Raw genomic sequence first — 11,996 nt, 5'->3', positions numbered from 1 at the left:
AGAGAGTGAGAGAAAGAGAGGCAGAGAGATGAAATCTAGTAGAGAGAGAGAGAGCGAGACAGAGAAAAGACAGAGGACACAGAGAGAGATAGAGATCTTCTTCTCACTTTTGTTTATTGTTTATTTCACTTGCTTTGGCAATGTAAACATACTGTTGAAGTTGGAAGTTTACATACACTTCAGTTGGATTAACAAACTATAGTTTTTGCAAGTCGGTTAGGACATCTACTTTGTGCATGACACAAGTAATTTTTCCAACAATTGTTTACAGACAGATTATTTCACTTATAATTCACTGTTTCACAAATTCCAGTGGGTCAGAAGTTCACATACACTAAGTTGACTATGCCTTTAAACCGCTTGGAAAAATTCTAGAAAATTATGTCATGGCTTAGAAGCTTCTGATAGGCTAATCGACATAATTTGAGTCAATTGTGAGGTGTACCTGTGGATGTATTTCAAGGCCTACCTTCAAACTCAGTGCCTCTTTCTGTATATAGATTTATTAAATCTTTTAATCAGTTCTGGCTAAATTAATTTTGCACTGATTGCTTACATTTGAATTTGCATATACTTAGTGCAAGTCATTTATTTTCATGGATTCCTTTTTATTAAAATGGGGCCCTTGAGCTAAAAACATATTGCTGCTTTTTCCACAGAACATCCTCACTTTAGTTGCATTAAATACTATGTCCATTTTTATGCAAGCAAAGTCTCCAGCTAAAACTGCTTCCTGTTAGGTCTGCCTTATATGACGAGGTTATGACTTATCAATATGACCTGTATCCAACAACAAAAAGCTCTATTTTGTCAATTTGATAGATTCGAGAGTTTGTAGAGGCATGTCTCTGACATCTACTGCGGTCACTGTCATGCTCTGTGGCCTTGGTGAGACTAGATGATACTCCTCGTGACGCACCTTTCCTTTCTTTGTCCCTGATAAATAGAAATGTGATTGAAGACACGTTCCGAAGAACATCTCTCTTTCTCTCTCGCTCTCTCTGACATACATGCACGCACACGCGCTACCCCCCCCCCACACACATACACACACACACATGGGCGCTCACACTGCAGCACTCACTTGCAGTACAGTAGACTGTGATTGATGACAGTGATGCGTGGATGCATAAAGGGAGAACTAGTGGTGTCATGCTGGTGGCTGTAAACAAGGTGCAAGGCCCCACTGGCTCTCTGAGGGCCTGAGCTCACTCACAGCAACAACAGACAGACAGAGCAACAGTCAGGTCATATTAAGCAGCTAGCTGATAACACTGTGCTGTGACTATCAATTTGTTGCCCCCCCCCTCCCCTCACATGAAACCAACATCAGTCCCTGGCCCTACTCTGGCCCCGTCAGCAGATTCCTTTACCTGGAACGGAACTGTAACTGTGTGTGTGTATCTCTGTGTGTGTATTTGTGTTTGTGTGTGTGTGTGTGTGTATTTCTCGATGCCAGTGTATGTGTGTTTATAAAGAGCATTCGGAGGGGAGGGCACACTGGGGCGGGGAGGCGGGGGTGGGGGGGCGTGAACCTATGGCAGCGAGCCATCGTGTCCCTTTGCAAGTGGTGAGGAGGGCTGGAGAGAGAGAGGGAGGGAGAGGGAGATAGAGGGAGAGACGGGAGGCCCGACGGAGACAGGGCCACGGAGGGAAAGAGAGAGAGTGAGAGAGAGAGGACAGGTCCAGATAAGATTCTCAGCTTATAGCAACACACTACTCCACTATCAAGAACATGGATACTCTCTTCTTGAGTGAGCAGGCCTCCAGAGCAGAGCACTGTACCCAGCTGGCAGGCTGAGAACATCTAGGAAGCTAAAATATAACAAGAAATAATACGATTCCAAAATAAGTTTGTTACATTTGTTCGTACTGTAAGATGAATTCTCCCTGTGCCTTACACATTGGATGTATATGCTATATTTTGATTGTGAATAAAACTAAAGCAAGGGTTTAGTTTGAGTCTGTTTGAGGGGAGTCTTCCAGCTGAGCGCTTTTTTGGGGTAACATGAATATTTGATAGGAAACCTGATTCTTCTGGATAAAGCACAGTTCATTTACTTCTTTGATCCCCTATTCCTATTRCAGGACATTTCATTATTTATCTGCTTATAAATATCTGCATAAATMGAGCAGGCATAGGTGATTTGTCAACAGTCCAACATCGACATTGATGTGCAGGTGGTGCTCCCTTGGTATTCCCAGTAGTGATTACTATACAATTTACATTTGTACACATTTACGTACAAAAGCACACACATTTCGAATAGTTTAAGTACCCGCTTGCTGCATTCATTGGGAAAATTGGTAAGAAGCCTAAAAAGGGCTTTTATACTATAGTCAAAGAAAATTTGAAATTGTCTCCCTTTATGTGAGCAAAGTACCAGTTTGCCCACGATGAACGACTCAAAKTGGAAAGTGTTTCATCCTTCCTCCTCCGAAAGGTTTTGTGTGTATTTGGTTAGTTACAGTAATTATAGCCAATAAGTGACAGCCAAAATCAGACAGGAGAAAGTAGAGGCTGCAAAGGCACACACACACACACATACACAAACACACACACACACATGCACACACACACACACTCTCGGAGCAAGGACCCGCTGCAGAACATCTGCTGAGAGATTTGCATATTAATTAACCCATATTAACACGAATTATTCTGGGAAATTATCAAATAAATTAAATTTTCTAATTTTAACCTTTTCCTTTGCTTGACGTATGTCAGCAGCCAGAGGAACCTTTAGCTGGAAATCGATCTCACCTGAGCCGGTGATCTTACGATATTGTTATTTCTATTTATAAAAATAAAAAAATCATTTCATTTTCAGGCCTGAGGGCAGCCTAGAGAGCTTTTGTGTGCCTCGCCTCTCTCTCCCCCCCCCCCCCCCCTTTTTTTTGGGCTCCTGCGTTGGGGAGGAGGAGGCCCAGAACATTTGTCGAGGAAGAGGAACATGTGTGCAGGGATGTACAGATGGTGGATCTGTACAGGGCGAGTAAAGGTGGGCCCTCTGAGCAGTAGAGCAAACCTTGAAGCTTTCTTTCTCCAGCCTGTTGCTCAGGCCTCTGCAAATAAATGGGAGTTTAATTCAATTAGAATCAGGCTACTGTGGGTGCCTCATGGCAGACATTATTGAACATAACCAACCGCTTCCTGACACACTCAGAATCACACACTACTCACTCCCATACACACAGACACAGAGAGAGAGACACATATACTCCCAGGTTGGTTTACACATTGCTGAATTTTCACCATTCATCGCCTCTACAAAGCTGTCCCTCTCCTTTCAGCTCTTTGTTTGCCCTCTGCAACTGTCCTTTTATTGCTTATGGCTTGCTTGGTCTGGCCCATGTGAAACACCAGGCCAGTAGACTTGGACAAGATCTCAAGCATTCTTGTGTATCTCACTGGAATACAGACAGTCAAAAGCATTTTCGGTATTTCTAATGAATGTAAAACAGCCAGTACTCCTAATGAGTAAAAAGCCAAAGTTAGACATATTTAAAATTCCAAAGACAGAAGAATATATTTAAACGTTCCCTCCGTTCCTCCCACGTACAACCCCCAAACGCTTCCTACCCTAAAAGGATGAATATTCACGGAACTGCCTACTCAGAGCCCTAAACTCTGTCGTGAAAAGGAATTATGAAAAATGAAAGGTCATTGTTAAAACCCCTTCCAGTGGGATAGCTACAAGGCTATGAKCTAATTTCTACCTTAATGCCTCTTTACCTACCCTATTCCCCCGTTCTCCACCTCTACCCCCCTCGTCCCCCCTTCCCCCTCTGCCCTCCTAGCKWTTCAGGTGATCTGCATGTTTCTCATTCATGAGACAGGGCAGTTATCCTCCAATAGGGTGAATGTCCTTGCTCATTACCGACACTGATAGCTACAGGAAACACAACATTACCTGGAGCTAAGCCTCAGCGGCCAGTTAGCCAGGCTCTCAGTGTGAGTCCCCTACCACCTTTCCCCATCACATCTAACGGGAAACTGGCTGGAAACTGGAAAGTCTCTGCCCCTAAATATAGGGTACTGTGATGGACATAGAGACACACTGGGTGGAATAGATCTTTCTGGCGCCTTCTATCTCATGTGTTCCATGAGACAGAAGTGGTTATTTGGATATTTTTCTGTGTTGTTCGTTATGGATCGAGTGAAGATCCAGCGCCTCCCAGCTCGGGAGCCTYTTGAGAGGGCTTTGAGGAAGAGTGTAGGGGAAAGAGTAGGCACACAGACGTTTGCAGCACATTCACCCAAGGTATGTTTATATGAGTGTGTCCTTTGGGTATGTTCAGATGGTCAGTGTATGCCTCAAGGGTTGTATGGTTGATGTCTGAGTGTATGACACGCAGATTTCGTAGTGGGAGAGTTAGGGTTTGTTTAACAGCTCGACAGGAAAACACAGTCATATTTTTGTTCTTAACATGCTGTTTTTTCTTTTTGGAAGAATATTTTCTTTTTGGATGACTTTATATTTTATTTTATGGGCACAGAGAAACAGTCAGAGTAGAAATATCGATTGTCAAATGTCTTTATTTTGTTTTAAGAAAGTTGATGAGATTTCAATCGGACTCCTTTTTTTTTAGCACAGACATTGAAAGGAGAACTCTCATCCTTCCACAAAAAACGGTCATTTTGGAAGGTTATAGACATCATAATCAATGCACTTTTGAAACTGCCCTCTGCACTGGTATGCCTGACAGCCTAATACCAGAGTTCTGAAAGGGTTACGCCAGACACGTATAAGCCTGATATTAAGCAAGACTCAAGTGAGCAATTACAAGTGTCATTTTAATTATCTGTAAAAGTCGTTCCCTTTATTTACCTCCAATCAGGAGAAAGAAGAGAGCTGGTGAAATCAGCTGGTAACAGGTAGCATCAGTCAAAATGCCAGCTATAATTGCCTTTGTTGAGGGTGGCACTTAAACTAAAGCAGGAGAAAAATAGAAAGTGTCATCTGAAAGAAAATGTAGCCCWAGAAAGTAAACATGATGATTTCTTTGTCTATCTCGTCTAGAAACACAAAAGATTGATTAGCGGTGAGGTATAGAACAAAAATAATGGCAGAGTGTAGGCTAACATTAGTAGGTTCGAAATGACTTTGTTTCAGAGTACAATGCCCGACGTCAGGCTGGTGCTTATAGTATACTGAGGCGTCTGTCAGAGATGTCACCGAGACACAGCAGGCTTTCTGATGTCAATGCTACTTGCTCCTTTGATTGACAAGTCGCACACTGTCATTTCTGTCTTCTCCAAGCTCTTTGGTGAGTAATGTTCTGTCTGATAGCCAATGTTCTAGCTTGGAGATCACATCCAGTGAMCTCCCCTCTCCTACTCCCTACCTCTCCCCTAAAACATGTGGACCTGTATGGAAGCACAGATCCCCCCCCCCCCAACCTGGAGTTTAGTAGCTTTTATGGTTTGGTTTGGACAATTGTAGATGTCTAGAGGTTTGCAGTGGGATTATGGGATGAGTGGGATGATCTTCACCTCTCCTCTATGTCCAAGGCCCATTGTCTCCAGGTCCATTGCTCAATATTGAAGATGTCACATTGTAGCGCCTCTCTTTATGCGCGAACCTATACGCTATACATGGACCTATAGCACACTGAAAAATGCTCTATGAGAGGTTTGGGGTGTAAAGAAAGGCCTTTTAAAACCTGTCCATCCTTAGATAATGTCATTCACCCCTCCTGGGTATTTGTCAGTATTCAGGCTGTGTCCAGAGATCAGGTCTGCAGGGGCGGGGTAATAGCTTCCCAGGCCTCCTGCTTCTTTGTTACCCCCTGCCGCCCGCCTGCTAGGCCACCCTTAGAAACCTGCCTGGGAGAAAGGGGAGCAGGGAGTCCACAGCACGTTGTGTTGCTAAGAAATGGGGGTGTCGGGGTATGTTGGGAAGGGACCAAAGGGGAATTGTAATCATAATAATAATAATAATAACATGTTATCAATTGTGTGCCAAGGTATATCTGGGACCACACAGCATGAGTTTGAATGTCTCACTTTCTTTTTGGCTTTTCTTTTGCTTTCTCTTTTTTCGTGTCTGAGGGCATTACCCAGTCTGCACTTGCCTAAACCCTTGTGGTCACACCTCTTGAAAAGGTTTTGTTTCCCCCGTCAATTGGTATTCTAACCAGGTCAGCTGATTCTGCTGGCCCTGTCTACGTAGCCGTTTTCATTTGAATTTGCACCTGTTGTTCGGAAGGCAAGTGCAGACCCGCGGATTATGCAAAGATCATGTATGAACGTACTGTATAAACTCAACGTAATCTTATTTCTCTCCATAGTATATAACAAGAAAATATCGGATTTATTTTCCCTTCTCAGTTTTGGAAATTTAGAAGGTTTTAGAGTTGTATTTAGTAGTCATTTATAGCTACAGTACAGCAATTAAAACGGACCTTAAACATTTTTGCACTCTGCTTTTTCCTCGCCTTCCCCTAGCCACATTTAAAATTGGTTCCCATGATGTCATACTCCGATTTCCCCCCTCTGCGGTTGTTTTGAGTCTGTTTCTCCAGAGTAGTGTTTTAGGAACTAGCAGTGAGGTGTGTGATGCGGTGATGTGGCGGTCCTGTTTCTCTCGCTGAGCTAATGTCCTGTGTTTATTCCTCTAATAAGTCGTTTGACTTCCTTCGTAGGACAGACAATTTATGGACCTTGTGCGTAGACTGGAGAGGCTAGAGAGACACCCTTGTGAGGGAAGACTAATTCACAAACAGCCACCTTCAATTGAGTTCACAGCCCTTATTTACAGGCTGCCTATTTTAAGATAAGCTGCCATGTGTCTGGGACCAAGTGTTGTGGAATCAAGCGGGCCGCTACTTGTGTGAGTTATTTTAATGTGGGGCTTGACTGCGCAGTATTTCTCTCCGCAAACCATGACTCATTGAAAACACTCCCTGATAAAGACAAGAGGAGAGGGAACGGAGGGAAAGGAGTGGGATGCAGGTCCTGTTTTGATTAAGTTAGGGGGATTTTATACTGGATGTATTATTTCATTTATCATTGTAAAGATCTGACTTGACMGTTGATATCTGTCAAGTCCTGGGGGGAAAATACAGTACAGTAGGCGCGTCACTTACTTAGGAGTGGTGAATGTGATGAAATGACTAGGGGTTAAGCCATGTCAATCCAGGGTGGTATGACTATTTGACATTTGTAAAAAGTGCAGAGTATCTCAGCCACGTTGAGTATGCGTTAGATCTGTGAGCCCAACTGAAAGGTGTAGCTAGGTTGGCATCTCGGGCAGTCTACTGCYGGAGAAAACTGTGTGGCTATTTTGGCGTGTCTACGTAGCAGCTGACTGACTCCACACACCATGATGGTTAAAGTTACAGATTCCAGTCTGTCGCGGTGGGTGTTGTTGTAATTGGGATGTACCCCCACAAGAAAGGGCCCATGTCTCAAACAGGCATGYGTTTAAACCTGTAATCAAATAAAATCAAAGTTTATAGGTCTCTTAAACAGTTTAGCAGATGTTATAACATGTGCAGCGAAAMTATTGTGTTACTAGCTCCTAACAGTGCAGTGCAATAATGACTTCATCTAAGGACATAATCCTCTTTGACCTTTTTCCATTTCAGGGTCAGTACAATGAACACCAAAAATTAATTCCTCTGCAGTGACCCATCTTGTTTTGTTTTGTGTTCTCCCTCATTGCAGCGTTGAATTATGAGAATGTGATGGATACTGGTTCAGAGACAGAGGATGAGGACAAGCTGTTGGTATCGGAGGAGGACGGCCTACTTAACGGGGTGGGCAGCCCTGCCAGCCTGAACAACCACGACGCTGGATCCCCGAGGGTGGGCCACACCCTGATGACAAAGGAGGATGAGGACGATGACATGAGGGACAGCGGAGTAGACCATGTCTGGCATGACAACGACATGCTGCACGCCTCAGTCGACGGTACTGGTGAGCGTCACACACGGCCTAAATGATGATAGGCTAGCCAACTCCTCCCCCTTCCACCATCACCACCTCCGCAGTAACAGGGGCAGCGATTGTCCGCGCTTGCCAGTCATAAGAAGTGTATGAGATCAAACCACATTTTGACATGCAGTGAGTTGACAGGGGCAAGCAGAGTCAGGAGACATTACTGTAACTTGACGATAAATAGGAAACGTATGACGGTGCCACTTAAGATTGCAGAGGAATTTTGGAGATTCCTACACCCCACAMGACTGAAACTCACTCGGCTCGTCCCAARGCTAAATCTCGAACATATTTATTCTCATCTTTATCCTCACTAAAATAAACCAGAGTTATATAAGATGATATTAACAGATAGCTTTTCAATCATAGAATTAAGAGCATACATGATGTTTTCTTAGAATCTCCTCTTTTGATTGTCTATATTATCGCAATATGATCAGACTTTCAGTATGTGATTGATATAGCTTCATTTGCTAATAATCTAGTTTAGATCATTTCAGGCAGGTGATACATGCAACTTTGGTGGCGCCTTCCATTTTGTTTTCTTTGGAGCATCACTGATAGCAGAGAGCCTAGTCATGGATGCTTGAAAGATAAATACTTTTAATTAGGTCTAGGGGATAATCATTAAAGGAAGCCAGACTGCTGTAAAAGTCATTAACAATCTTAAATGAAATTTTTATTTTTATGATAGCCATTTACATGTATAATAAGAGTCAATGATTCTTGCAGCGGTGTGACAGAAACAGAGTGTAGCGAGAACTCATGTAAGACACCCCATTTAAATGAGCCGTTGTTGGCTATTCATTTCTACTAATGAACTGGGCTCTGTAGAGTGCTGAAAAGGGGGAAATATTTCACCATCTAAAATGTTATTTACGCTCAAAAAAAAGGATAATCTATTGAAAAGGAGGAAGTTCACTTTGTGGTTACTGATTATCGACGTGCAAACCGGAAACATAGTTGTCGTAGACAATCAATGTATTATTTTGCTCTGTTTACGGATATTTCTATTTCTGCCCCACTAGTAACAGTTCATACGGGGTTTGATTCTTTCAAAATAGAAATGTTCAAATAAATCAAGATCAAAAATAAACAAGTAGTCAAAGCGTACAGTAATTGTTTATTTGATAAAACCCTGTGGTGCCTTAATGTCTGTAATTCAACTATGTCGCAATTCCCAGATAATCTGCTTCTCATGTGATAAAACGTCGTCTGCCATATTTCTGAGACCTTGTGTAGTTAATTAGTGCAGATGATGGGAGTCTTCTCTTTCCCAAGCTTSTGGGCACTATGTTAGACTGTCCTTTTTCCTRTTTCACGGTGCCTTACTGTCTACAATGATACCTCAGCACATAACTTTACCCGGAGATAAGCTGTGCTTTTCTCCCCTGCCTTTTCTACGTCAGCTTTAGTACTCTGTCCAGAGGATGCGGGTTTTGAACGGAAGAGCACTGCAAAAGTTTCTTAGCTTTCTTAGCGTGCCAGCACAATCAGAGTCTTGTGTTCTAGAATGGTCCTTGGCATTCTTTCATCCCACAATGGGGTGGTGGACGCAGTGGGCTGGAATACATGACATCACTATCACACTATCATTCTAAAAGAAATCACCTGCATTCTCCCCTTTCTGCCCTTGTCTCTTTCTTCTCCTGGCCCGGCTCTGTTCAAGGACGTCCAGAGAACTAACAGAAAGGAGGAGGAGGACCTTTGTTTTTTATTGCGCCCTGTTCCACTGGTAACTGGCCATAAAAATAGGAATGTTTTCAAAACAAACAGCATCAATGGCGTTAAGTAAATAGGTGGACTTATGGCAGGGGAAAGGTATTCTGGACCCCTCCTAGGTCGCAGTCAGAAACTTAAACATTGTCCTTCAGTGAGATGCAGGCCTTCTCTCACACTCCCCCTCTCCTTACATGATTTAMCAGGTAGAGACAGACAGAGAGAGCAGACTGGCTCTCAACTCACATTACACTTTCAACTATAAAAACGGTCTCTCTCCAATGGATGTGTAGCTGTCAGAAGCAATAGAAATGGCCCAAAAAGGATCTGTGCAAATGGCCATAGAAGTGAGGTAGGTGTAAGTGGTCTTAGCCTACCTCCTGCTGGAAGTTCTCTCACTCTCATTCCTTGACCACATACAGATAATAGGGACTGTTCAAGGTAAAGAGGGGACAAAAAGCAAATCCCCACTTGTGCTCCTTGAGTCATATCAAAAATATGCAGTGAAATTGGATTACTAAAGGCTACGAAAACCAAAATGGCTGCAATCCATGCAAACTCTCCCACTTTCCAGGAAAAAGAAACGTGGGGAAAGAAGAAAAGAGAGCTTGATTAACATTCAGTAAATTATAAATGACAAAAAAAGTAACTATTCATATATGCTGGTCTCTTAAACACCAGAATTATATTTGTGGCTGTGGTGGAGGATTCTTTTTGATTGCTCACAATACTCCAGTGTATCTTTAACAATATTGCTAAAGGGCCATTTCCTTAGAGTGCAGCCTGGTTTGATGTCATTACTGAGAAGACAACGGCACTCCAAACCCCCTCATATGCAAATGAAAATGGCTGGCAAGTTTCTTCACCACACAGTCAAGCTTCATGTCAAGGGAAAGTTGAGTACTTTTCATTCAAAAGAGTCAATTTTTTTTCTCTGAAGCTATTGGCTGTTTTTTATATATTTTTTTATCTGTTTGGTACAGAAGGAAATCATCTCACTTTAAGAGAAAGAGACAGAAAAAACTCTCTCTTAATGATTGAAATGAACCAAACCATTAAAACAACAGATTTTTCGCTCTACACCAAAATATACGGTGTATATATATATATTTATTTTTCATTTTTCTGCATTTGATTCGTGATTGCTAATTCACTTTTTATTCTGAAGATTTTACACAGCTACTTTTCAAACTCATTTCCAAAATGTTTTCTGTTAAGTCCAAGATGCAAGAGCCAGTAAAGAAGAGAAATCTTCTATTCCCTTAATCCATTGATTTGTTTGTTTACCCCTCCATGGCAACACAGTATCCTTGAGACSATAGAAATCACATGGCTAAAACAAGGATGAAACAGAGAGAGACAGGAGCCATTTTTATTTCCAGKCACTATCTTCTCGGAAGTACCTTGATTTAATTTTCAAAGACAGGACGGAAGAAAGGAGTCACAGAGGACTCCTTAAGTTAATTGTCTGTGGACATGAACACCAACAATGTCCTCTTGTTCGCCGCCACCTATACGGCAAGAGAATTTACCKACCAATGTCCAAAGTTGTTCTCACTTGTTTATGAGCCTGTCTGTCAATCTGGGGTCCTTTATTTATGGCTGTCTTACCTGTGCCAGGACAAAATGCAAGTCTGCCTTTGGTGTTCCTAAGACTATGCATTACGCTGATTGGTAATAGAGTCTAAGCCCACAGCCCACGTTTTTCTGCGAAAACCCCCCTGTATAGTTTGTCATTTTTTTCTGCCGCATGTAGATAGTTAGTAGTGTCACAGTGAGGGAATAACAACTGCAAMGCCTTTTGTGCCGGTTACTCCTGTCTGATTGTTCAGGTGGATGGGGCTGGCTTCTTGAATTAATCTTTTCTTTCTGGCGACTCTCGCTACCCCGGAATGGCAGAGCAGCTTTCTTTCCCACTGCTCGTTGTTGTTTTTAAGGTAAATAAGGCTCTGTCTGGTCCTGATGATAGCATTCATTTAGAATGCCACACAAAGCCTCGGCACAGTGCAACACAGCAAGCCCTTTATAGCTCCGTACCTTCCTCTGAAGGCTTCATTGTGACGCTTGGGTTTGCTTGGTACACTACAGCACTGAACATTGAACTTCTCTTCTCTTCTCCTCCTCTTCCCTTCCTCCCTTCCCACTTTTCTCCACAGATGAAATTAAAGATGATTATGACACTATGGGGCCTGACGCCACTCTTCAGACAGTTGGAAACGGTACAGGTGAGTTGATTTAATACATTGTGAGGTGATTTGATGTACAGATGTAGGATCTTAATTTGATCAGCCTGTTGCAGAATAACTTTTCTGCAATGAAGGAAATMTAAAAC

General features: G+C 42.6%; 1 protein-coding gene across 3 annotated transcripts in view; it reads left to right on the top strand.

Annotated features, from left to right (window-relative positions):
• The window catches only part of zeb2b (zinc finger E-box binding homeobox 2b), a 75,235-nt gene that overhangs the window by 50,919 nt on the left and 12,320 nt on the right, over positions 1-11,996 (top strand). For 2 of the 3 annotated variants that reach the window (XM_023997789.2, XM_023997787.2), the window contains exons 3-4: positions 7,673-7,924; positions 11,821-11,889. In XM_023997789.2, the coding sequence (XP_023853557.1) occupies positions 7,673-7,924; positions 11,821-11,889 (321 nt within the window). Of the gene's footprint in view, positions 1-2,959; positions 3,003-7,672; positions 7,925-11,820; positions 11,890-11,996 lie in introns of those variants that run through there. The other variant, XM_070445968.1, reaches the window with a different exon arrangement.

This window comes from Salvelinus sp. IW2-2015, linkage group LG12 (genome assembly GCF_002910315.2).
Source record: "Salvelinus sp. IW2-2015 linkage group LG12, ASM291031v2, whole genome shotgun sequence".
Taxonomy (NCBI): Eukaryota; Metazoa; Chordata; class Actinopteri; order Salmoniformes; family Salmonidae; genus Salvelinus; species Salvelinus sp. IW2-2015.
Note: the sequence above shows the minus strand (reverse complement) of the source record. Positions and strands in the feature narration are given on the sequence as shown.